Raw genomic sequence first — 27,051 nt, forward strand, 5'->3', positions numbered from 1 at the left:
AGGGCTGGGAGGGAAGAGCCCAGCTCTGGGGCTCATGGAAGGGATGGTCCCTCAGGGTGGCACCTGGCAGCAGCATCCCTCGCCCTGCCCCCAGAGGCCATCCCAACCCCAGTGGGCACCTTTCCCCACTGGCTCTTCCGCCCAGGGATGTGCAGGGAGGGAGAGGTGGCTGCATGATGGCAACACTTCCCAGGTCCCAGGGTAAAACCACACCTGGCAATGCCTACAGCCCCACATGCAGCCCTTCCCTCCCTGGCAGCAGGGAATTGGGCACCAGGGAGGAACTCCCAGCCACGACCACCAGAAGGGACTCCAAAGAAGACAACAGAGAGCAGGCTCAGGCTCTGGTTAGCTGGATATATTTCTCTTTTTTGTCGGTTGGTTTTCACAGAACACTTTGCAGTAGAGGAAAACACGGATTCGCAGCCCACAGGAGCGGTGCTGGCACCGGCACCTCTGCTCCCACCCCTGCTCTTGCCTATCGGCTTTCACCACTTCCATCCACCACTTGGATTTCATTAAACCCTTTTATTTTTGTGTTTGGCTTTTTAATTTTTCCCTTTTTTTTTGTTTTTTTTTTTTTTTCTTTTTAACCATTTCTCAAGCTTTCTCCGAAGGAATAGCCACTGGGTCTCGGTTTGCAGGAGACTATGGAAGAGCTCTGGGACACGGGGAATGGTTTCCTTCTTCCACCTCGCAGCTGACTTGGTCGAGATCATTTTTCCAACTCGTTTTTTTTTTATTACAAAAATAAAAAAATGCTCCAACTATCAGTTTTACAAGGCATACAAAAATCTCTAAAAGGGCAACACAAGCGCAAGGTGCTGAGGTATGAAAACCTGAGGTAGTTTTTCTCTGTGTGTGTGTGTGTGTTGGGAGGGTTATTTGGGTTATTTTTCATTTGAAGCCAATTTTGCTGGTTGGGTTTTCCAGCCCTGGGCTGACAACCTCTTGTAAATCCATTTTTTTTCACCCATTTCCCCCTCCTCTCCCTGCAACAGGGATCTTTCCCCAAAGATCCCAGTCCAAAGCGGGCAGGGCTGGTGCTGCCCTTAATTTTCCAGGGATGTCAGTGCTGGGCAGTGATGGAGAGAGGACAGACAGAACAGATGCGAATCCCGCTTTTGGAGTCAAAAGCAAAGAGGAAAAGGTGTGTGAAGGAGAGGAACAATGAACATGAGGAATCTTCTTGGCTCCTACAGGCCCTGCTATTCTCAAAGCCCTTCAGAAATTGCTTTTTAACGGTTATTTAGTATTTTTTTTCCCTGCTGGCGATCCTACAGCTCTGCTCTACGGTGCATTAGAGAACCAATGAACCAGCTCCTGCCATTAAACCTCTAGAAAAGCCTGCTTTTGCTAAAATCAAACAGCCCCCTCCCCCCAAAAAATTTAAAAAGTGAGTTAAAAAATAAAATCTTACAAAACTTAAAAATCGGCGTTAGTTTTGTTACTGATATATTAATTCTAAATTAACGAGCGCCACGGCCCCCTAGGCTGGGCGAGCTCCTCCGGGGTGGAATGGGCAGGTTTGGGGAGAATTCCAAAACAAAAACCACCTCTCTCTACCTGTGTTAGTCCAACTGCCGGGGGGAGGCGATGGAGTAAGGCGGAAGCTGCGGGATGGAGAGAGCCCCCCGTGCCCCGGTTCTGCGCAGCCGGGGGGCACGGGGGTCTTTGGTTTGTCCCCTAACCTGCGGGGCTCCGGCAGTGGCGGGGGGTTACATTCATCAGGCGGTGCTGGCGGGAGCCTCACTTGCTGTGCTGCGAGGCCGCGGCTCCCTCAGCGTGTTTGTGCTCCTGCTGCTTCACCTGCTGCACGATTTCCCTGATCTTGCGCTGGGCAGTCTGGAGAGGGGGGCAAGAAACGGGGGTGGTCTCACCAGAGCTGAGCCCCCGCCCACCACAGCAGCATCACAACCCCACAGCTTTTAACGTCGGGACAAACACGTGATTCTGTGATAAATGAGGGTGTGCTAAAGCAAAGGTTTGGCTTGTTCTTCCATCACTCAAGAGCCTCGATTTTGGGGTGTCACCGTGCCCTCGCAGCCAGGAACACAGCCTGGTTAGATGTACTGAGGTGGGATGCAGGAGACAATTCCCATCCCGTGTCCAAGGCACAGATTTTGGTTGAATCGAGCCAATCCTTAATTTTAATGCAGCCAAAAACCCATTCAGTGCATCCAGGGTGCACAGAAACTGCTCAGAGCAGCTCAGGGGATGCTGTGCTTGGTGGCTTCCCTTAAACTGAGAATTTTGGGAGAGCTATGGCCAAACCTTACCTGACTGGCAAAGAAATGCCCAATGATTTTGACGATGACCTCCTCGTTCTCGTCTGGAGTTTGGTCTCTGGGCACAATGACTTCTGCGCTCGTTAAGTTCTGCAGTTCGTTCACCTGGAGCAAATGACAAAGATCCAGGTTTTGCTGTGGAAGAGCCAAAATCCTCCGCTGCTGGTGCCACCCCAGCTCTGAGCCAGGACGTGGCACCAGGCTGCCGTGGCTCACACCCTGTCCCCTTGGCACGCTTGCCACCCCCAGGACACAGGGCTGGGACCGAGATATCACTGATATCACAGAGCACTGGGACAGAGGTGATGGGAGGTAGGGGATGTCCAGCTCTCTATTCCCAGGGCAGGTGGGAGCCCACACACCCCCACCTACCGTCTTGCCACCTTTGCCGATGACACGGCCGGCGGCGAAGGAAGGCACCTTGATGTGGGCTTCGAGCTTCACTTCTTCTTTCGGGTTAAAGAAGTTTTCCTCTTTCAGCTTCCCAAATATTCGCCCCTGGGCCTGGAGAGGACACAAAAGGGACATAGCGGTGGTGGGCAGCATCCTGGAGGTGGCCTGATGTGCCCTTCATTCCCGCAGGCAATGATGGGCCATGGTCTGGCAGCACTAAAAACGTGGTCCCGAGCTGAGAAGCCCCCTGGCACGGTGGGGACCAAAGAGATGCTCTCACCCATGTCCCCAAGGCAGCCCCCACCCTGTGGCCACTGCACCTTGAACTGAGCCTCAGGTGGCCCCGTGATGATCACCATGCGCTCGCTGGCATCCGGACCTTCTGCCGGGGCGATCTGCGGAGGGACGGGGAAGGAGCGTGAGTGTGACTCTCCTCAGGCAAGACCTCCCGTGTGTGGGATGTGCCCCCATGCAGGGACACCCCCCGTGCAGAGACACCCCCCTACCCAGCAGTGGTGACGATCAGGAAACTGCAGGACTGGGCTTCTACTAATCTGGGGAGCAGAACCATTCACCAAGGGCCTCAGCAGTGGGAAGGGGAAACTGAGGCCCTCTTTCCTGCTCACCTTGATGGAGGCACCAGCAAACCGTGCTAGCTGCTTGATGTGCTGCCCCTTCTTCCCGATGATGGCCCCCACTGCCTGTGTTGGGATGAACAAGTTCACAACCTCCTGCTCCGGCAGCTGGAAAGGGCACGGAAGAGCCAGAGGGTCAGGGGAACAGCTGGATCAGGGGGTTCCTTCCCACTGCCAGCATTCCAGGCTTGAAGAGGTGGTGGGGTAGGTTGGGCTGGGTTGGGTTGGGCTGAGTTGGGCTGGGTTGGGCTGGGTTGGGTTCTGTTGGGTCAGGCTGTGGTCCTGGCACACATTCCCTGCTTTTTTGACTGCCCTCCCACAAGATGCCCAAGGAAAGACCTCATGGCAGGAGGTACCAGGGCACTTCTGGGGAAGGGAAACTTACAGGGTGTTGATGGGGGAAGGCGCTGGCTGGGGGGGCTCCGTACAGACTCGACAGATAGGCTGAGGAGCCCTGTGGTGGGAGAGAAAATGAGGATCAGTGACATTGATGACGTCCTCAAGGTGCCAGCCCCTTCCCAGGCACCCCCAATCTGACACAGGGAGTATCACCACCATGAGTGACACAAGGGACACAGTGACCACCCCTCATCCCCTGAAACCCCTCCAGAATGAGCTGCAGCCCAGATCCTGTGCCTATGGCACAGCATGAGGCTGGGACGTGGATAGGAACTCCCAGTTAACCCCAGTCCCTCCCCACTGCTGGTTTTTTGGCTTTGTCTTGCTAATGTTTGTATCAGAAAAAAGATCCCCTTCTGGCCTCACCAGGGGGGCTTAAAAAAGGCCACACAAAGCTCTGGGGTGAAGGACCCCACACCAAACACCGCTCCTCAGGAGACCTGTCCTCTCCTTCACACCCATAAATAATTCCCACAGCTGTCTCCCAAAGGCTGTGATACAGGCACAGCACCCTCCCTCCACCGGCTGAGAGTGACCAACCAACCCTCCTGGAGCCCTCCAGAACCACCACATCCCACCTCCCACATCCTCCCAGGCACTCACCGTCCTCCTCCTGCTGCTCTGCTGCTGGCATTCCAGAGAAAGAAAACAGCACAGGTAAATTAACCCACAGCTTGGAATAAATCATTTAGGGACTAACAGAGACAGACCACAGTGCCTGGGTGACCTGGAATGGACCTTCTCCACCAGCACCTTGGCCATCCTGTTCTCCCGGCACTGCACCATCCCTGCCCACCGTCACCTCAGGGGTTGTGAACATCCTTGCCCAGGTTTCAGCACCCCAAGAACAAGGAGAACCCTCCCCTGTGAGGTGGGGTGGAGACTGGCTCCCCACAAGCACAGCCCCTCGGGTGCCAAGGCAGGGATCCAAGCTGCTGGTAGAGGATGCACAGGGTGGGCTGCTCGCCCCCTGCACGCCCCTGTGGCCACACCAAGGGGCTCTGGTGGCAACCAAGACTAGACCCACAGGGCACAACCCAGTCCATTCCATCACGATGCAGTGGTGGACCCAGGGTCAGAACTGAAGATCTCATACATGGTTTTTCCATGCTCTACAGAGAGCAGCGCCCTTGGGACACAGCCAGTCCTCAAACACTGGGGAAACCCAGCTCAGCACAACACAGGGATGCAGCTGATCATCCCAGGGGGCTGCCAGTTTCATTCTCTGTCCTCTCCACTTTGCTGCTGCCATGAGCATCCTCCCCAAATGGCTGAGAGTCAGGGCTCCCCATGAGGTGGATCCCACAGCTACAGTGTCCACCCAAACCCAACAGCTCCAGCAGGACACTCCAGACAGCAGGAACATCTCACACTTACTGCAAAGGGGTGGTACGGGGTGGCAGCTGCAGCCCCTCGGGCCCCTGGGGTGGACGGGAGCATGGACAGCCCTGTGGAGAAGATGCCCAAAGCACTGAGGTTCAGTCCTGGGATCAGGTTGGCCTGTTGCTGGGAAAGGAAAGACACGGAGAAGGGTGTGAAAGGTGGAGTACTGAGCTTCTCAACACAGTGTGGATGTGATGGGTGTGGCCCAACCCTTGCTGTAACACCTTGACCTCCACTCTGAATTTTTGTCAGGCCACCCGCAGCAGGAGCAGGCACAGTGGGAGGGCTGAGCTTACGTTGACGGCCACCATGTCATTCTCGTAGGCCTCGCGCAGCTTCTTCATGATCTCCACCTCAGCGTTGGAGCAGGCCTCCGTGCTGCCCTTCACCGTGATGGTGCGCTCAGGGTTGTAGATGGTCAAATCCTGCAAACTGCCCCACGGGAAAATCCAGAGACATGGTTACATTCCTTCTTCAAATCAAGACAAATCCCAGGAGAATTCAAATCACAGCTGAGGGCTTCCCCTGAGACAGCGTGAGAGCCACAGGCCCTCTTTGGGTTGGAAGGGACATGAAAGCACATCCAGTCCCACCCCTGCCATGGGCAGGGCCACCTCCCACTATCCCAGGGTGCTTCAAGCCCTGTCCAACCTGGCCTGGAACACTTCCAGGGATCCTGGGGCAGCCACAGCTTCTCTGGGCAATCTACCACCCTCACAGGGAACAATTCCTTTCCACTATCCCATCTAACCCTGCCATCTGACCATGGGAAGCCATTTCCCCTGGTCCTGTCACAGAAACTTACGGGGAGATGGTGATCTTTGTGCCCGTGTCCTGCTCAATCTTCTTGAGGTTGCGGCCCTCCTTGCCAATCAACCTCCCCACCAGGCTGTTGTGTGCCAGGATTTTCAAAGGAATCTCTTCTGCTCTAAAATAGATTAAAAAAAATAAAATCTAAAGGTCCAGCCAGTCAGGAAACAGAAATTGCCAGCCGCAGGTACTAAGGGTGCGTTGGAAAGGAGCAGGACCACCATCACCATTTCCCACCACGATTTTGGCTGAGCCAGGAGCACTCACGATTTAGTTTCATCAGCCTCCCTCTTCATGATATCCAGGATCATGCGGCACGCTTCCGAGCACCCCTCCGGGGTGGCGTGGATGGTGATGGGCTTCTCGGCAGCGCCGGTGTTCTCCTTCCGATGGATGTCAACCCTGCGGCAAAACAACCAGCAGAGAGGAGCCCCTGAGATGGGTCTGGTGTCACACAGAGGCTTTTGAGAGCTCAGGAGCTGAGAAAAACTCATTTCAACACTTGCTCAAGCTTTGGGGTGAACCTGGGTTCAGGTCCATCTACCACCACCTGGCTCACGCAAGCCCAGGCAGTGTTTGGTTTTGGGTGGTTTGGGTCAGGTTTGGGCCACGTCCGCCTGTAGGACCCGAGGTTCTGGAAGCTGAGGGGTATCACAACACCAACCAATGCATCGAGGGGGCAGAACAAATCCTCAACTGGACAAAGCCCTGAGCAACCTGGTCTATCGTCTCTGACGCCAGTCCCGCTTGGAGCAGGAGACCGGATTAGAGGCCCTTCCAAGCTCTGCCTCTCTCTGTGCAACACCCGAGGCTGTCCAGCGACCACGTCCTTCGGGACAGAGAGCACTTACCCGTGGGCAGCGTCTGTCACGACACGGAGGCACCCGGCAACAACAGCGCTGGTACTCACGCCCTTCCAGGGGAGACCAGAAAGCTCCCATGCGCACCGGCAGGGACCGTGCTCTACTCCTCTGGTCTTCCCTCAGCTCATGGCGGGAGGAGGCACGGCCTCCAGCTCGCTCCTCAACCGTACCTGGCAAAGCCCTGAGAGAGAGGGAGAGAGGAAAGCAGGGTAGGAGACTCCCGCACCTCAACCACGTGCCTTGGACAACAGGGGGAAGAACTTTTCCGTCTTCTCCGCGCGAGTCCATGCGCTCTTCCCACCGGAGGGTGATGCCGTGCGGCCGTCCTGCCATCGGCCACCACCTTGGTGTCCCTGTCACTGCTGCAGCCGGGGCCAGATCTTCCGAGCAGGTGCGGTAGTGGCAGCTCAGCCGCTCCGGAACGCTGCCAGTGCTCAGCTCTGACACGGTGCGTTCCCTCCGGCCACGTCTCCGAGGTCCTGTCCCGACGGGATCATCCAGGGTGCTGCTGCACGTGCCAGCCCGAGGGCTGCGGGGCAGCCACCACACAGTGCCACACTGGGATGCTGCGGGATCCAGGTGGGTTTGCACAGGTCAACTCTTCCAGGAGCTCAGGAGCACGGACAGTGGAAGGGGAGCAGCTGGGTGAGAGAAGGGCAGGGCCAACCCCACCCGCTCCAAAGGGAACCCCGCAGTGGTTCCATCCAAGCACTGAATAGGGAATTAACATGGTGTGATTCCCTTCGTAGGCTCCATCTCTCCAGATCTCCCATGGCTTCAGTTGGTGCTCCCAGCCATGGAGCTCCCTCAGCTTGGCCTGGAGGATCCATTCCCAGCAGGTACAGGGACACTTGCTGCCACCCCTTCACTGGGGACAGGGTGAACACGTCATGGCGGCCACATGAGGTGATGACAGACCAGGCTGATGCTCCCAAGGTAGAGGGAATCAATGAGGAATCCCAACAAACACCATGGATGGGAGCTACGCAGCTCCTTGGACCCACGAGCAGCTGAGGAGATGAGGACACAGCTGAGCCTTCGCACCAGAGAGGGACCGAGTGCCACAGAAGAGCTGAATGGAGGCACCGAGGCGATGAGGACCTTGGAGGAGCCTTAGAAAGGGGCACAAGCCAGGTTCCTGGCTGACCAACCCATCCCACGTTGGGATGTGTGGGCACGAGCTCACTTGCCAGAGAGAAGAAGGGATTCCAGGAAGGGGCAACTGCTTTCAGGCACATCCCACCCCAGACAGCTGGAGAGGGAGAGCTCTGGAGCTCCCAGCACATCCCAGTGCCACTGCTGAACTGCTCCATTCCAACAGGAGGATGGAGAAGGGGACCTTCAATAGCTTCACCTCATCACCAGGTGCTGCAGGGAGGGATGTCCAGGGCTGGGGACAGGGTTTGCCTACAGTGCAGCAGGAAAAGCCTCCAAGAGACCTTATGGGGAGCTGGGAATGCTTCAGGGAGTGGTTGCCATGAGGGACAGCCCTCTCCAGGTGGACAATAGAGTGTGCCTGTAGGGTTATCCCAGTCCCATGGCTGCTGGGATCCTCTCGATCCTCTCCTCATGGAGTTCCAAGGGCTGTGGAAAATCTCCTGGTGCGATGGGCTCTTGCTCTGGGTTTCTTCATGGAAAAAGATGGCTCAGCCTGGGGACACTTTTGCCTCCTGGGGTTCACAAGCATCTTTGGGATCTCTGTGTGTGGAACCAGGGGTGAAATCCAACGTGACCAGAGGAATCCAGAACTCAACGTCGCTCTGGGGAGGAGCAGGGGTCAGGCAACAGGATGTCACCCTCAGATCATCACACCAGTGGATGAGGGTGGCCTGGGCAGGGACAGAATGTGGGATGACACCCAAAGTGAAGGACAGGGGCTCCTGTGACTCCATGGCACCAGTCTTCAGGGCAGGCACAGGGAGCCACTCCACAAGCAGGGACAATTCAGTGGCAGAAACTGCTCCAAGCAACAGCATTTGGTTTCATGGTTGGGAGAAAGTGGCACTTTCCCACCTTCCTTGCTAGGCTCAGGGCTTGGAAAGGACAAATTCCATTCTTGGGTGGCGAGGGCACAGCTACACCTGCTGCTCATCCCACCAGGACTCACCTGGAGAAGAGCTTGCAGCCTACCAGGATCTGCTCAGGGCTACCAGGTGGCCACGCCCTGGGGCGAGCCGGGCTCCAAGAGCTCCTCTCCCTACTCCTCTGCCCCCTTTCCGTACAAACCTCTTCCTGCCAACCCACTGCCGGGGTTTGGCTCGTCTTTCTACCTACATCCACACTACTACCAAAGATTTGCCTCTAAAAACTCCTCTGAGAAGTAGGATGCTCTGGGACAGGAGTCCTACGTCCCATGGGATCACCAGGTTCAGGATGATGAGCACAGGAGAAGACAGCTTTGAGTTAAACACAAACACACCTGGGCAGAAACAAACCATGCAGGAAAACCATGCAGAGAATGAGCGGTGAGATCAGGAGAACAGTAACAAGGGAAACATGGAAAACTTTGGCAAGACAACCCCACTTTTGGTTTTTTTTTCCTTTTTTAGTTCAAAAATAAGCATGTTAATAGCTAAAAAAGGCTTCAAATAGTTACAAAAGCCCATCCTTCTCGTGGCAGTGCTCCCACAGTGTCCCTTTCCCTTCATTGGCTCTAGCCCATACAGGATGCTGCAAGATGAGCAAATCCCAAGAACAAAGACCACTGCACTGAGGATTCACCCTTAGGATTTTATCCCCAAACTTGCCATTTCTCCCTAAAGCCTCATCCCCAGCTGTTCTCATGAGGCTTTAGGAACTCATTCCAGGCCTTTTCCAGTGTGCATCCCCCTCTTGCAGCACCCAGACCACCCTGGCCAGCAGGAATGGTTCAGGACCTGAGCTCTGCCACCAGCCCCTGAAGGCTGCACCCCAAGAAATCAGCAGTGGCTGGCACTCCAAAGCCCCCAGTGCAGGGAGAGCCCGAGCTGGGACCTACAGCACCCTAGGGAAGGAAACAAAACCATTGGAAGTACTTACTTGGACTGGGTTTGCTTAGTAAGGTTCTTTATGGTCAAGCCCTCCTTTCCTATGATCGCACCAACAAACTGCGTGGGCACCAGCATCCGCAGTGGGAAATCGAGCTGTTTGGGCTGCGAGGAGCCCCCCGGGGAGGAGCCCCGCTCCCTGGAAGAGTGGCCCCCACGGCGGGATCGCTGCGGGGGCGGAGGGGAGCTCACCTCTTCATCCGGGATGTAGGAAATCTTGAAGGAATAGTTCTCAAACTGGTGGTCGCTCAGCTTCTCTATTGCTCTGCAAGGCAGGGAGATGCAGGAGGTGGTGAGGGGCTCCCCGGGGATGGGCTCCACTCCAGCATCTCCTCCACATGTAGAACATGGGACTTTCCCAACTTTCATCTTCCTCCCTGCCCAGTCTGGGTAAAGTGGCCACAGGAAGCCAGAGCCCCACACTTTTCCCACGAAGAGCAAGTCCCTGTGACCTGGTGGGACATCATCCCCTTCCACATGGGTCATGCCAAAGCTGGCACATGACTTTTCCCCCCAGCAGAGGTGGGATGGCAGCCTTCACCTGGGCAAGTCCTGCCAGAAGCTACCACACAGCATGGGAATGGTCTCACAGGCTTCTTGGACATGGAAAAGGTGGCAGAGTGGCTCTGAGCCAGACAGAAGGATGCAGCATGTGGTGGCCCCTCTGCTGGGAACCCCAACTCCCTTCCCAGCTGGATGAGGCTGGCTGGCAGCACCTGGACTCTTCATCCCCCAAGCCCCTCCTCAGCAGTGACATTTGGCCAGGCTGGCATCTGCCATGCTTGGCTTCCCTGCTCCTACCACAATCCCACTTCAGCTACTGACAAATCACAAGCAGCTCCTTGCCAGGCCTGAATTCCACATCTTCTGAGGACTTCTGCAGCTTCACTTTCCCTTTCCTAAGTCCAAAAAAGCCTCTTATCCCAAAGCATTAAGCATTGCTATGTTGGGGAAACTCTTTGTCTTCCTTTGCTGCCACACCTCCCGAGACCATGGTGGGATTTTTGGGGCTGTCCTGTGCAGTACCAGGATTTGGACTCATTGTGGGTCCCTTCCAGATCAAGGGACTCCATGATTCTAAGACACTCATGTCATGTTTATCTGCGATCCACAACACATCCAGCCGAGGCTGGAGGCACAAGAAGGATTCTCCTCTGCCCTCCTGGACCAGCAAATCACTGTCCCCATCTCTGTCCTCACTTATCCAGCACCATGAGGGGTCAGCTCAGATGGGAAACTGGTGGAACATCCATCCACAAATGGACTCACAAAATCTCTTTGTGGCCTGGGATCTGCTCTTGATCATATAAAAAATACCCTGGCCACTAACAATAATAAGCTCACTGGTCTCCAACACAGGGCTGAAGTCTGTACAAGACTGGAAGAAAACATTTTGCTTGGAACCATGTTTCCACATCTGAAATAACCCCTAATTTGTACTACCTCATCTCCCATGCCAGGGGAGAAGGCAGAAGACAGCCCTGTGGTGGGGCAGCTTAGAGAAGCCTGGAAGGTGCCTGGGATTCCTTGGGAAAGCTGGCATGGCGTGAAATTATGGGAAAACCGAAACAAACCCCACTCACACTTTTGCCTCCTCCTTCGTCGCGTAAGTCACGTTGACAACGGCAGTTTCTGTGTCTGTGTTCACTGCAGGGAGCAAGAGAAGCAGGGTTGGAGCGGGGATGGGAGAGGTGTCCTGCTGCTCTCGGCATTCTCCAGAGGGGGATACAGCTGGGACGGGGGGAGGGAGGTGCCTGTCCCACGGCACGCCCGGGCACCGCTGTGTTTCCCCTCAGCTCAAGGACTGGGATGGATCCAAGGGTGGATCCAAGCAGAATGCAAGGCTGGATATCCCCAACCCACCAGTGAATCCCAAGCTGCACTCAGCTCATTTTTTGCTTGCAGGGGTAATAGTTTTTTTCAATTTTTCAGGGACCAGGAGCATTCCTGGGGATGGTGGATGGATGGTCCACATCATCCCACCACTGGACAGGAGGCCCCACCTTCACCAGCAAGGTTTGTGTCCAAAACCCATTTCAGACCAGTGCTGCTGGTCTGGTTATCCAACTAGGCTTCATCCCAGTGGGCTTCCTGCAGCCTGGGTGGAACTGGGGAGCAGTGCCGGGAATTTTGCAGGGATGAGGACCGTGCTGGACCATCTCACCTTGCTCTACGTTCTCCACCGTGCCGTACTGAGCTAAGAGGCCATCCAGCACCTGGGGACAGAGCAGCAAACCGGGCATGTGAGCCCCCAGGCAGACAGGGCAAGAGCCCACTCCAGCCACAAACACCCTCCAGCACCACCCAGCTGCTCTAGTCCCTCCACCCACCTGCATCCCATCATCCCAAAGCTGACCCAGTGCTCAAAGCTGGCCCACAGCTCTGCTACCCAGAAGCAGGCAGGAGCTGGAGCCCAGTTCATGCTCCCTCCTGTGGTCACTGGGAAGTTAAAGGGTGGCCCACGTGCAGACCACGTGCTCCAGCAGCACAGCTCACGCTGCTGGAAAAGGAGATGAACGGGATGTTTTTGGGATCAGCCACTTCTTACCTCCCACTGTAGGTGGGGGGGGATGTTTCGGATCTGGATCTTCCTGCTCCTGCAAAGACAAAGCCCTGGGTTAGGGTCTGTAGGCACCTCACAGCAGAGGGAAAAGCCTCTCTGGGAATCAGACAGCTGTTGTTGACAGCTTTCCAAAGCATCCCACTTCCCCAAGCCAGGGCAGCTCATCCCCAGGAAAAGCCATTTCTCCCAGCTTTGCCCTGGTCATCCCGGGGCTGACGCTCTCTCTGGAATGCTCCCTCCTCATACTGGCTGTCAGGTTTCCAAGGAAACCTCCTGAAAGGAGCCTCTGCAGAGCTGTGACCGTACAGGGATGCATGGACAGCCCTGCCCACGCTGCTCTGGGCTGGATGGCTGGGTGGGAACAGCAGCCCCAGCCCTGTCATGGCCAGCCCTACTATACCTGAGGGGAGCTCTCCAAAAGTACATCCAGCTGAGGACCACCACTTCCCAACAACATGGGGCTGCTTTCCTTGGGGAAACCCAAATAAATATCCTCAGAGGCCTGAGCTTGAAGATGGCCAACACGTCCAACCTTGTCCAGTGGCACTTCCAAACTCACATGACAATATGGCTCATTCCCAGCCTGGCTGTGGTTCCATTCCCACCCTTGTTATGGTTGCATTCCCAAACTGTGGTTGCATTCCCAAGCCAACCATGGCTTCATTGGCAACCTGGCTGTGGCTGCACAGGAAGCATTGCCAAGGCTTCCCAAGGGTAAGAGCCCCTCAACATCTCCCCAGCCTGAGTGTGAGATGTGCTTGGGAGCTCTCACAGGAGGATCCAGCCAAGCCATGAGCTCATTCACGAGCCACCCAGATCAGCATTCCCAATCCTGCCTGGAACCAGTCAGCTCTGACCACAGCACTGTCCCATGTTCTCACCTGCTCAAGCAGCAATGCCCTCAGCAGAGCACAGCTGGACCACCCCTGCCAACACCAGGGATGGCTTTCCTGACCAAGCCACCCCATGCCCACACACAGAGCCAAGTTTCAGGAGCTGAGCAGAAGCTGGAAGCTGATTTTGTTAAGTTTTCCTTTTCCCTGGGATGAGTTCAAGGAGGACGCTTGGAAGGACAGGTCCCACCAACCTGGGAGTTCCATGGGAACACAGAAGCAGCCCCAGCTGATGGCCACCAACACCCAGGGACTTTGGGCCAAATCCTGCAGGACAAGGAGGACAACCTGATCCCACCAGGAATCTTCAGCCACTGGGAAACAAGACCTTCCAGCCCTGGTCCCTGCTCTCACAACTCATTGCACAGACAAACCCTGAGCCCCTGACAGCAGCTTTGGCAGCTAAAATGTTCCTTGAGCAGCTTGGGGCCAGACACCGGGGCCAGCAAGGAAAAGGCAGGGAAAAGGATGTTTTTTGACATGCGAGCTCTCAGGGCAAGACAAACCCCACAGCTCATGGCATGAGAAGGACCATGGACAAGCAGGTGGAACCACTGGAGAGCCTGGTATCTCCTGGGGCTGCTCAGCCACAGTCAGTGGGACAATAAACCCTGTGCTGGCATCCAGCTGAGCAGGTGTGCTCAGGAAAAGGCTCCTGTCCCCAGCTGCCACTGGGGATGTCACAGCTGGGAATCCCAGAATCCCTGTGAGGGAAGGAGCAGGATTTGTCCTATCCCACCCCCAGCCATGCCCACCCACAGCAGGAAGGAGGCAGGAAGGAAGGCCTGGCCCAAGGCAGACCCTGGCAATGATGATCCTGCTCTGTTCACCAACAGCTCAAACCCTTCTCCTGCCTTTGTCACCCGTCCATGGCTGACACTGCTCGCAGTATAAATATCCCACGGGGACCACTCCAGAAAATGGGATCTGTTTTATTTGTTAAAACCCAGCAGCATTTCCCAGAGGGTCTATTTTAAGATGCCCAGGTCCTGCCCAGATACTCAGCTCCTGGGAGACTGCTCCTGCCCGCTCCAAGTGACACATGTCACTCCTGAGATGATGGGTGCCACACTGCGAGCCCAGAGTGTCTGAACAAATCCCAGCGAGTCTCAAACCATCGGAGAGAGCCGGACACGCTGCCCAGTCACTCCCACCACCTCCCAGACCCAAACCAAGGGGGGTGGTACCTTCATCCCAAATGCCACTGCTCAGCTCCAAGCCAAAACATCACCACAGCCACCCTCCTCTCTGTGTGGGAGCCATCGGGATGCCCCAGGCTGGACCACAGAGGAGCCACTCTCCATTTGGGGTTCATTTGGCTCAGCCCACCTGGCACCAAAGCCCAGGAGCCCGGGGAACACAGGGCACTTGGAAGGGGCACATCCAAGAGAAACCAGCACAGGAGCTGGACACGCTCCCTTCGCCACTCCTGGAAAAGCTCAGCCTAGAATTTAATTGCTCCAGGGCCGTAATTTCCCTACTCCTCTGCCAAGAGAGATGCCAGGGGAGATGCCAAAGCAGTCCTGGTCTCCCTAGGTGCTGCCTCACCCCTCCTGGCCCACCTCCCAGAACACCCAAACAGAAGGATCACAGCAAGCTGCCACATAACCCCAGCTCCCAACGGGACACGACAGCATATCCCCACTCCCAACATCCATCCAAACCAGTGCAGAGCATCTAAAGACACCCAAAGGCACTCAGGCTTCAGCTCCCATGGGCAGGATTCCCAGCAGCTCATCACCCCTCAGCATTTAAGATAAAGTTATTATTCCTACTGGGTGTGCTGATAGCTCTTGTAACTCCACACCTGGTTGAAGCAGTGCTGGACCACACACAGCCATCACTGATGGAGCCATGGATGTACATCTGGAGCCATGACAGATGGATGAGTTATTCCCAGAGCTGGGGCATGGGCTGTTATTCTCCAACACCACTCCCAGGACTTTGTGGCAGAAACCCCCTTTCTTTTGATTTTTGTTTTTATTTTAGTTACATTTTCACCACTCTCCCAAACCCCAGAGACTGACTCCAGGGCACGCACAGAACACTGGCACAGGAGCTCCTGATGGCCACATTTCACCCACCCTGTTTTGCAGCAGACTGGTGGGGATTTGAAGAATGAAATAACTCATAATAACCAGCTAGGGGAAAAACACTCAACTGTGTGTGATGCAACTGGCCCTGCTGTAGCGAGTGCCCTCGGATAACCTGGAAAGCTGCATCCCTCTGGTTCTTCCCTACCTGCACACACCCATACTGCTGCCTCAGCAGCTTCAAGGGCTGAAGGACACCAGGATCACTTGTTTTTTTCCCTTCTAAACTGATCCCAAACTAGTCCTGCTCACCAGCAGCTCAAGGAGGAAGCATCTCCTCCATCCCAGAGCAGGGTTTGGGTACCGGGAGCTGCCAGCAGCACAGGGAGGATGAAGCAGTGAGTGAGGAGGTGAAGTGGGCTCATGAAATAATCCAGGATGGAGCTGTGTGCTGTTTCATGCATCCATTAGAGCAGAATCATGGGGCTGGCATCACAATCCTGCAGGGAAAGGGGATGGAAAACCCCCAGCCATCCACGCCCTGCCAGCATCACCACTGCCATGTGCCTGCTACCTGCACTTGCTGAAATCATGCAGTAAAACAGAAAAGCCTTAAAACTTGGGGTTTATTCCCCAGAATGAGGAAGATCGAGGGGGTTTTGGCACATCCCCCACATTTTCCAGCATGGCTTCCTGCCCTCCTGTAACTTCCAGGGAAATAGTGGGTAACAAGCCCCTCGAAATCCAGGGACACAGAAGGACAAGAATAAAAATGAAGTTGTGAAGTGAGAATGAGACACCAGCTCCCTGCCCAACATCCACCAGCCCTTCCTGGATTTTCCCTGTTGGCCCCATGGAAAACCCACCCATCCCTTAGTCAAGGTGAAGCTCCAGAGGGGCTTTGTCTCCCAGAAGAATTTGGGAACTAGAAACAAGCTGGCTTAAATATAAACTCTAATATAATAATAAAACCTCAGCAAAAATAATACAACAATAAAATAATACAGTAATGTAATACTATATAGTAATATCATACAATAATATAGAGAAATAATATATAATGGCATATAATTAATATAGTGGAATACAAGGCATGGCTTCACCACTCTCTGCCCTAAAAAGCACAGATTTTTTTTTCCTACTCACACTTTGTAATATCTTACTATAATAAAGCTTAAAGGGATTTTATCACCTTCCACCTCAGATCAGCGCTGAGGGCAGAGAAAACATCCTCTGCCACTCCCTGTTTCCCATAAAAATCAGATTTCAAGAGAACTGGAGAAAGAAAGCAAAGGGAAAACATGCTGAAAAACCGGTGGGGGCTCTGCCTGCCTCATGAAATGTTTGTCCCAGGCAAGAAAACATCTAGAAAAAAAATGATTCCCATCATCAGGCAGGGACCAAACTCTGTCCCAGCTGAATTTTCCAGACCCAGCAGCTCGCAGCCTGAGCCAGCCACAGCCCCCTGACCGGGCAGGGAAGGAAGTGGCTGCTGGATTTGGGATCGTTCATTATTACATTTATTTTCTGGGTCTGCCGGGGCTGTCCTGGAGGAGTTTTGCTGCCAGCCAAGCCCACCCAGCAGCGGATCCAGCGGAGGGGCAGCAGCATTAAAGAGCTGCCCCAGTTTCCAGCAGTTGCAAGGAGCGTGGAGCTGCTCCAGTTCCCCCTCCCGGCCCGGGGGCTTTGCCCTGACGCTCTTAAGGAATTAAAATCCCCGGTTGGAAAAGCCCCGGGCTGGTCCTGCCGGGGCTGGGGAGCAGCTCCAGCCTGGATCAACAATAGGGATGGATGGGAATCGCAGCCCATCTGTCACCGCCCAGATTGAGGGGGAAAACAAAAGAGGGAATGGGGGGGGGAAAGAAGAAGGTAGGAAAAAGGAGGGGAAAAAAAAAAAGACAGGAAAATAGATAAATGGGAGGGACAGAAAGAAGGGGGAAAGAAGAGGAAAAGAAAAAAAGGGAAAGGAAAAAGGGGATAAAAGATAAGGGGGAAAAGGAAGGAAAGGAAGGTGGGGGAAAAGGGGGAGGGAGGAAAAAAGAAGGGGGAAGAGTGGGAAAGAAGAGAGGTGAAAAAAGGGGGGAAACAAGAGGGAGAAGAAAAATGAAAGGGGAAAAGAAGAGGGAGAAAAAGGGGGGAGAAGAAAGGGGAAAAAAGAAATAAGGGGGAAAAGAAGGGGGAAAAGAAGGTGAGGGAAAAAGGGGGAAGGGAAGGGAAAAGAAAGGGGAAACGGAGGAGGGAAAGAAAGGGCAAAAAGAAAAGCAGAGAAGAAGGAAAAAAGGGGAAAATAATGGGGAGGAAAGAAAAAGGGGGGATAGGGGAAAGAAGAGGGGAGGAAGAAATGGGAAGAAAAGAATGGAGGAAAAGAAGGAAGAAAGAAAGAGGTGGAAAAGAAGGGGGGAGGAATGAGAGGAAAAAGAAAGGGGAAAAAGAAAGCAGGGAAAGGAAACGAGAAAATAAATGGGGGGAAAGAAGGGACAAAAAATTCATGGAAGCAAAGACCCATGTGGAAAGGAATCTAAAGAAAACCAAAACTCAAACACCACCAACTCCCAGTCCTCCCACACCTGCAAACAGAAATAAAATAAAAAATAAATAAAATTAAAAACAAATAAAATAAAATAAAATAAAATAAAATAAAAAATAAAATAAAATAAAATAAAATAAAATAAAATAAAATAAATAAAATAAAATAAAATAAAATAAAATAAAATAAAATAAAATAAAATAAAATAAAATAAAATAAAATAAAATAAAACTGGTGACACCCCTCTCCAGAGCCAGCACTGGAGTCTGGGAAAAGATCAGCTCCAAGGGGATCCTGGCCAGCTCCATTGGGAGCAGCATCCCAGACCTATGGAAAACTGGGCACACATCCAGTGGGCAGCAGGAGGGGGTTTTACCATCCTGGATGTGACCAATATTGCCCTAGCAACTTCAAATGTATGTCTATATATAAATATATATACATAAAGTCTCTTTTTCTATATAAATATGTCTTATAAAATTTTATATATTATACAGGAATATTTTGTGTATTTTATGTTGTTTGATATATTCACATAAATGTTTCATATAAACACACATAAATATAGAATCATAGAATAGTTTGGGTTGGAACTTTAGAACTCATCTAGTCCATATATCTCACAGAAAAATATATATTATAAGTATTTTTTAAATACATATAAAAAATATATAAGTACCTTTTATACAGTGTCTTTATACATGTAATATGTTTTATTTATATCTCCATAAAAGATACCAAATACTTTAAACACACCACCATACATTATTAATTTGTATCAATATGTGACATACTCTAAGTTTTAAAATATATCTGGTTTAGGATACAGGACTAGGACTGATTTTTCTGCTCCCCGTGTGCATTTCCAGACACACATGGGGAAGTTCCAGGAGCTTTTCCTGCCAAAGCAACGGGAATTCCTCTCTGCTAATTAAGCAGCTCACTAATGACAAGCAATTATTGATAAGGAAAGCAAAGGTGGGGTGTCCAGAGGAAGAACAAAGGGCCTGGATGTTTATCCCAAGCATTAACATCATCAGAATTTCTGGGTTGAAAACCAGAGGGAAATGAGTAAATAATCAATAAAGCAAAACCACGCAGAAATGAGAAGGGAATTGATGCTCAAAAGAGAATTATTTACGGGTAATTCCTTTTGAAACAGGAGAAAGTGCCATAAAAACACCCTCAGCAAAGCCACTCGGGCAGGCACCGGCACCACTCCCCCTCCAGCCACCTTTATCTGGGGCAAAAGCACCCGAGTTTGACGCAATGAGGTATTTCTATATAATCATTTAATATTACAGTGATCTCCAGGCTCCCCTCACTGCTCTTCACACCTCCCTTGGGCTTTCCTTTCTCATTTCTGAAAATTATGGCAGAAGCAGAAATTAAAAGGCACCTCCACAACCAAAACCCCCCAAAATTTGACTGGTCTGGGGACAATAACTGGAGCTCTGCTACTTTTTTAAACTCCTCATTTTTAATTCAGTTCTTGTATAAAGGTCAGCACTGGGCTAGCTGAGTTTTGCTTCCTATTTTTCACATTTTAATTTTTTTAAAATGCTCTTTCTTTATATACCTTTGTATGTTCTTTCTTTTCTTTCTTTTCCATTAACATGATTTTTTAAAGATTTTAGGAATACACAACCAATCCTTAAGGGGGAAGATGCTGCTGCTTCTTCCCCCATGGCCACAAAAACAAAATACTCTTGGAGTGGGAATGCTTCAAGCAAATAAAAGTATTCCCTGCTCCTGCTGAGTTTAAAATCAATTTAAAAAGAACTTAAAAATTGAAAATGTTGATAAAAATATAAAGTGATTTTTTTTTTTCCTTTAATTCCCCAAGGCACAAACAAACATTTACAAGGGAAAAAAACAATTGTGATTTGTTGGATAAGTGTTGGATATTTCCTACAATATCCCAGATCATTGGGAAAGCAGCAGAAGGGCTGATTTTATATTTGTGGGAGGTGAATTGATGGACTGGGCAGGATTCAGGCTCCTTCCCACCACTGTCACATTTAATTTCTGCCTTCGGAGAAACAGAAACAACCCCTCTGCCAGCACCTCCCCTCGAGGAATTCCCTTCCCTACTTCACGTGGCCAAATGTCCCAGGGGTTTTCCAGCCACTTCCTTATCCAAACCTATTTATATGGACACAAATAGATTGATAGCATAGATCTGGATTCGATTTTAATATAAAAATTAAGCATTCCAGGTGTAGTCGGGCACGGAGGGAAGCTCCGGGCACCGGCACCTCCTCACATCCCCGTGACGCAGGAATGCCAAGGGATGAGAGCCAACCCAGCTCAGGTTCTCCAAGCCGAATAACCCCAAATTCATCTCAGCAACAGCGGGGTTTTCACTGTTTCACTCCCTGAAATCGCAGTGTCTCTCCGGGACTCAGCCGCGACCATAAAAATTGGATTTTCTACAAATTTAAAGGGAGGGGGGGGGAAATAAACACGACCACGTGAGGTTCCGTCCCCTGCCAAAAATCACATTACAAAAATAAAATCTATAATCGACCGAGACAAGGCACAGCCCCCCCAAACTGGGGATATTAATATGAAGCAAGGTAGATTTTTTTTGAGCTGGGCAAAAGAAGATACCGGCTTAAATTAGATCTCGATAATCGGAAGAAATTTGGGAATAGAAAACTTCGAGCCAGCTGAACACAGAGCGATGTATAATAAATCAGTATTTATTTCTGGGCTGCTTAAATGGCTTTTTTTCTAATTTTAAAACTTGGGAGGAAGAGCAGGCGCACCCCAGCCCTGACGGAGAACTTAAAGATGAATTCCTTGTTTACATCCCCTGCTTCACGGTAAAGGTCGAGCCCTGGCTCCATACTATCGCCCCAAACTCTTAATTTCTGGCTCCATCCCTCTTCCAAAGCCACCAGCAGCCCAACGTGAGGTTTAGTTTAGAAGAATCCCACCTGGGCATTTCTGGGTGGGCTCGTTCGGATGGTTTTTTTTTTGAAGGTAAGGGAGCGTGTGATCCCTGCCGAAGACGAAATCCCACTCCGGCACACGTGATGCCGGGCACGAGCCATTCCCCCCCCGTAAGCCTCAATTACACAACAGCATTTCCAACCCCCCCGTCATTTCCAAATTAATACCCCGGCAGCAATCCCGGACCAAATCCGTATCCCACCTCCCAGCCCAGGCCAAGCCTCCGCGCCAAGAGCCACCAAATTACTCGCCCGGAGCAGCCGATGGGGGTCTTTTTTGTTCCCTTTTATCCCGACACATAACGGGGGGAGGGAATAAACCCCGGGATGAGGCTGCGCCACTGGGTGCCGGGGTTTGTTTTCCCTGTGGAACGCGTGTGTCCATCAGCCCGGCCTCGGGCACCTAATGGAAATGAGAGGGCGCGCTCGCCGCGATGCCTTAAATACAAAACGCTTCGGGTTTGGGGGTTCTCCGGCAGGATAAAGGGAGGGTGAGGTGTTTGGAGAGGGAAAACTGATTAATTAGTGACTAAAAATAATATCCCTAAAGGTGCGGGTGGCTCCGCTGCTGGGAAAACCTCCGTCCGCGCCGCGGAGAGCGGGAGGAAAGGGGTTTTCTCGTGTTTTCCTGCTAAATAGGCGGCTGTTTTCGCCGGGAGCGGTGGGGAGCGTGGAGCGGGGGGGCATCACGGGGGTGCCCACCCGTGGGAACGCGGCCGTGGGCCGGCAGCTCCTTCCCCCCCGCGCCGCGCTCGGGAGCGAAAGTAAAACCGACGGGGCTCCGCCGCCCCCCCATCCCCCGCATCCCGGCTCCAGGAGCGCCCCCCGTCCTGCTGGGATGGCCACACGGATCGGGGGGAGTCCGGGGGTGATGGCGCGGGGTTACCTGAGCTTTTTGGGCACGGAATAATCCACTTCCATCACTTTGCCGTGCAGCTCCACTTTCCCTGCGGAGACAGCGGGGCGCTCAGCATCCCCCCGGGATGGGGCAGGGCGGCATCCCCCCACCAAATCCCGTCCCCCTCCCCATCCCACCCCATCGGATCCCACCGCATCCCACCCTCCCGGCCCCACCGGGCTGTCCCCGCGTCCCCCGCCCCCCCCGGCCCCCCGATCCCCCCCGCTCGGCGCCCCCGGGGAGTTGGGGTTGGGCACCTCGTAATCGGGTCCCCGGGGAGCCGCGGGGGGCGGCGGGGCGGCGGGGCGGGGGGCGCCGCGCCCCGGGGGCTCCCAATAAAATCGGAGAAAAAAATCAGCGAAAAATAGAGGCGAGGTCGGGAAGAGCCGGGGCGGGAGGAGGGAGGGAAGGAGGGAAAGGAGGGAGGGAAGAGGGGGAACCGGGAGATGCCCGGGGAGGGGGCGGCGGGGAGGGTGATGAGGGGGTCGCGGGGGGGATGCGGGGGGCGCGGGGGGGGCGGGGGGGGGTCGCTCACCCGAGAGGGTCTCGATGGCCCGGATGGCCCAGTTTTGGTCCGGGTAGTCCACGAAGGCGTAGCCGGACTTGAGGAGGACCTGGCCGGGCAGAGGCAGCTGCCGCTCCCCGAAGAGCTGCCGGAGGTCCTGGGCGGTGGCGGCGGGGCTGAGGTTGCCGATGTACAGCTGGTTCATCCTCCGGCGCCTCATCGGGAGCCCCCCGGGCTCCTCCCCGGGAGCCCCCCCGGCTCCTCCCCTCCCGGGAGCGGGACGGACGCGGGCTCGGGAGGGTCCCGCTCTGCGCCACCGGCCCCGGCCCGGCGGAGCCTCCGACAGCGGCGGGCGGAGCCCGGCCCGGCCCGGCCCCGGGGCCGCCCAGCGGGGGGGCAGGTGGAGCAGCCAGACCCCCGCGGGGACGGGATGGGCCGGGGGGATCCGGCCCTGTACCCCCCCACCCTTCTGGACCCCACCGCATCCCAGCACCTCGATCCCTCCCGTCCGGGACCCCCCTGCATCCGGCACCCCGATCCCGATCCCTCCGTCCTGGAACCTCCCGCACCCAGCATCCCCATCCTTCTGCCCTGGAACCCATGGAATCCCATTCCCCCTAACCCCCCACACTCTGTCATCACCTCCGAGACCTCTGCCCTTGCACCCCACCGTACCCCATCACCCCAAACCCCTCCCTCTGTCCTGAACCTACTGCCCCCCACCATTCCAACCCCTTTGCCCTGGAAACCACCACAGCCCAGCACCCCCAAACCCGACTCTGCCCTGGAACCCACTGCACCCATCACCCCTGACTCCATCACCCCCAATCCCATTACCACGACCCCAGCACCCCCAAACTCTGCCCCAGAATCCACCACAGCCCAGCACCCCCAACCCTTCAGGAGTTCCTTCAGGGAGAGGAAAACCATTTTGCTCAGGAACCCAAGAAAATAAATAAGAAATACATGTTTATATCTATTTATTTATCTACATAATTACTTAATACAGTTAAAACAAATAAACAAGCATGATAAATAATATTAACAATAATTTTTTTACAATGGTTCTCTCGGAAAATAAGAATGTATGAACTCTTCCCAGCCCAGATCCAACCAGCCATCACTGCCTGTGATCCCATCATCGGGAAGGCTCCAGGAGATGCCAAACTGGTGCCAGACACTCCAGCCACGAGCTGTGCACGTTCTCTGCCTGTTGGTAGGTGGCTCCTGCAGCCTCTGGGGCTCTGCTGAACGGTGTCCTCAGGTCACCAGGAGTTGGTATCACCACCTGCCTGCAGGCAAAGTGACATTTTTCTCCCCTTTTGAGAATAAAAGCCTAATCCTTGTAGAAGCACATCGAAGACATGATTGGAGACGGAAATAAGGTGCAGAATAATCCTGTCTGGGTGGGTGACAAGTGGCTTTGTGCTCTTGGAACAAAGCGTTGTGTCCAGGGCCAGGCATCCCTTCCTGCGCTGGGTGGGTGAAGGGCAGTATTCTGAATTCCCCAGATTTTAAGGCAATTAAGGACACAAACCACCGCTCCCCCTGCTGCTCCATCCCATTGCCAGTCTTCCCTGGCATACAGAGATGGATGGAGTAGGAATAGCGGTGACGGGTGCTCGATGCCATGCCTACAGCAAAAATAGATGTGGTTGGGCTGCGATGATGCAAAGCCAGAAGAATCCTTCTCCAATTTCTCTGGCTTTGCTTTCAGTGTGGCTCCTGCCTGGCTGTCATTTGTCACCGGTGCTCGTGGCTCCTGCATCCCCAGCACATTTTTGGGGTGATTTTAGGCTGAAATTGGTTGATAAAGTCCTTTTCAAAGATCTTACCCTTTCCCTTTTTCAGGTCATTCCTGCCCCCTCAGGGATGAGCTATCAATGGGAATGGGGCAGAAGCTGCTGGTTCATTGTGTGAGGCCGCTGCCACTGGGAAGGAGTGGGAGAAACATAAGGTTTTGGCATTAATAAAACTCATTTACTACTCAAAACAGCCTTCTGCCCGAGCTGGATGCAGCAGAGGAGTCTCCTGCAGTTACCTGCATGAGCTCATCCCTCCTGCCCCTGATTTTTGGCTTTGCAGAAAGAGCTCAACAAACTTCTGCAGGTGATTTCCCAATCCTATGGAGCTGGTAACTGTTTCCCAGTTTTGGTGGATCTGTCGTGGTCCACATGTGATGCTCAAGGGAAGTCTGTGCTTTGGGGAGGAAGATTTCAGAGCAGTGGTACAAAACAGCTGGAGAGGCAGCAACTAGATGGAAAAAAGGTCCTAAAAGCGGTGCAGGATCCAGCAGGAAAGGGAAAGCATCTCCCAAGGGCAGCCTTGCAAACAAGATCATTTCTCCCTGGAAAGAGATGCCGGCATGGAATGAGTTTGGAATGCGGCAGCAAGACTGATAAAATGAGCAAAAGGCCATGAGAGGTTGAAGGAGGGTTTGTTTAGTCTGGAAAACGACAAGATAACCTGCTGTGTCTGAAGGGCTGCCTTGAAAAAACAGGACAAACTAGGAAAAAAAACAGTGTTTGGTCGATGGGAAGAAGAGGAGATGCTGTTCCTCAGCTGGAGGTTTTGGGAGGAGATTGGGCAAACATCTGGGACTACCAAATCCATGTTGAGGCCAGCCTGGGGTCATTCCAGAGTCTCCTCAAAGCTCAGGATAAACAGTCTGGTCCACAACTCCATTTTATCCCAAGCCTTTGGAAAGCCTGTCTCGGAGAAGGCAGGTTGGGATCCACGAGGTTTCATCACCCTGTTCTGGCAGACCGGTCTTACTGGGATTTGCACTCAGGGCACTGGTTGGGCTCCTGCTAACGAAGCAGGCTGTGTTGGGATCTCTCCTTGGATCCCATGTCCCCAGAGGGTGTTTGGAACAGGACAGAGGAAAGACAGTGGGGTGAGGGAGCCAGCAGGGCTACAGAAGTTACCCCAGGAGGCTGCAGTAATCCAGCAGGAAAAGCCCAGTGACCTGGCCCAGGAGGAACCTGCCTCACCTCTCTGACCTGCAAGTTTTCCCTGAATCCTCAAGGATATTTTCCACTATTCATCATGCAGAGAATCTCAGGAGAGCTTCATCCCACCCCTTCACTGTTAGGACTGGGAACAAGGTGGGAATGCAGCTCCTCATTGCTCCATGGGGACACCTCTGGCTGCAGAGACTGCACAGGCGAGGCAGTGCCCAAACAAAGCCCCGAGTAAACCCTGTCCTAAAAAAGAACCCATTTCCCTCATGGAAGGACTTGGTTTGTTCTCCCAGTCTGGTGGCAGAGGTGACTCTGTGCCACGATGCAGCACAGTGGGATCAGGATGTGCTGCCAGAGCAGCTCCCACCTGCCCCTCACCACTCTGAGCAAACCACGAGGCAGCTCCAGGCTGGGCCGATCCCAGATTTCCCTCATACAGAGGTGATGAACCATCTGAAATGTGGTTTTTGGCTTTTAGAAACCTCCCAGTCAGAGAATGGCACAGATGCTACGGCAGTGAGGGAAGAGCATCAAGGATTGGCGTGGAAGCAGCCCATCTTGGGAGGTGGGATTATCCCTCAGGAAGAGCAGAGCTGAGAAAATAATTCACAATTTGGCTGGAAAAATGCTTCCATGCTTTTCAATTGTTTTGCTCACCCTTTGCTGGGACACGAGTGAAAATCTACCCACTACTCACTGGATTCCAGAAGTTTCCAAGTCTGTAACAGTCAGGAATGCTGAGGTGGAGGCACTGACATGGCTGGGTAACAAAATTAGTGTCTGTGCTAATTACACCTGCACTGGGGTCGACCACGAGACATTAATGATGGGAATGGTGGATATGGCCCAGTAGCTCCTTCCCAACTAAGTTTTGCTGGCTTTCCCAAGGTGATGTCAAAGGTACAGATCTGTGGGAACAGTAGTGCAGAGGAAAGGCAGGTGGCAGAGACAGGCACCAAGGAGGGTCCTGTGGAGTTGCACACTTCCTACCCAAGCAGGAAAACAAAAGGATCAGCTTCTCCCAGCTGCAGAGCAGCTCCATCGGGATGGGAACACCTGCTTTGTGTGTGATCAATCTACTGGAGCTGGAGTGAACTGCAAAATAAATCGTTTGAACCCCAATAAAGGAGTTGCAAGGAAAACCAGGATTTTTAGGAGCTCCTGGAATTCCAAGAGGAGCAGAGAGCTACTGCACTACTCGTGCAAGAGGTGCCTGAATGTACTGAACCCACAACTGCCTTGACACTGCACAGCTCACTCGAGCTCCACAATCCCTCCAGGCCCCGCTCATGCCCAGGCAAAGTCAGGAGATGCCAAAGGGACAGGAGCATCTCCTGTGCAGGGAGACTCAAACTGCCCCAGAGGAAATTCCACCTGCATGTGTGGGGAGAGGACAGCCATACAAACAGCTCCTGGTTTCCTTTTTGCCCTCCACATGCTTCCAAGGTTTTTATTTGTCCTGTGTTGACGGGAAAGCAGGTCAGAAAAGGGCACAGCCTGTCACATCCAGCCAGCAGATGCTGCTCTGGCACAGGATTCCTTGCTGCCCTGGTGGGATCCATGCTGGGGGTCAGGGTAGGCTTCCTCCTCCTGCCATGGGTAATTCCTGCCTCACTGCTGCAGGACACCAGGCCAGGCAGCTGTGGGTTCCAGCACTCCACATCCCACAGCCGTGCCACGGGGCAGTGCTACACCCTGGGAGCACCGGGCCCCTTCCTGGACTGAGAGCCCTTGAATGATTCAGCAGCAGCAAGTGCTGGGCTCTCCCCACAGCAGCTGCCTCCCCAGACCCCAGGGATGGCTTTAACGTGGATTGTGGGGTGCACCCCAGCAAGCTGCCACTCACAGACAACATGCATTCACTCGGGCTCTCTTGGTGGAATTGACATCTGTGTCTGAGCCTTACCAGCACCAG

The 27,051-nt window shown here is 53.4% G+C and overlaps 1 protein-coding gene across 3 annotated transcripts; it reads right to left on the minus strand.

Moving 5' to 3' along the window:
• Positions 1–343: 343 nt before the first annotated feature.
• On the minus strand, positions 344–22,508 carry IGF2BP2 (insulin like growth factor 2 mRNA binding protein 2). Of its 3 annotated transcripts, XM_005529520.3 has the most exons (18): positions 22,204–22,508; positions 21,657–21,717; positions 12,346–12,394; positions 11,962–12,013; positions 11,381–11,444; positions 9,990–10,062; positions 9,790–9,857; positions 6,176–6,310; positions 5,904–6,026; positions 5,395–5,530; positions 5,093–5,221; positions 4,319–4,342; positions 3,702–3,770; positions 3,308–3,424; positions 3,002–3,076; positions 2,661–2,792; positions 2,280–2,393; positions 344–1,845 (listed from the first exon to the last, which is right to left on the minus strand). In XM_005529520.3, exons 1-18 carry the CDS (start codon positions 22,391–22,393, stop codon positions 1,750–1,752), a joined length of 1,707 nt encoding a protein of 568 aa, XP_005529577.3. In that variant the 5' UTR covers positions 22,394–22,508; the 3' UTR covers positions 344–1,749. The 3 variants fall into 3 exon arrangements, with proteins under 3 accessions (XP_005529577.3, XP_014113810.2, XP_087917033.1); XM_014258335.2 differs by having other exon boundaries at positions 4,319–4,339; positions 9,790–10,062; XM_088060907.1 differs by having other exon boundaries at positions 9,790–10,062.
• Positions 22,509–27,051: the final 4,543 nt, after the last annotated feature.

This window comes from Pseudopodoces humilis, chromosome 11 (genome assembly GCF_049639895.1).
Source record: "Pseudopodoces humilis isolate 2021_Gansu_Grassland_sample_001 chromosome 11, ASM4963989v1, whole genome shotgun sequence".
Taxonomy (NCBI): Eukaryota; Metazoa; Chordata; class Aves; order Passeriformes; family Paridae; genus Pseudopodoces; species Pseudopodoces humilis.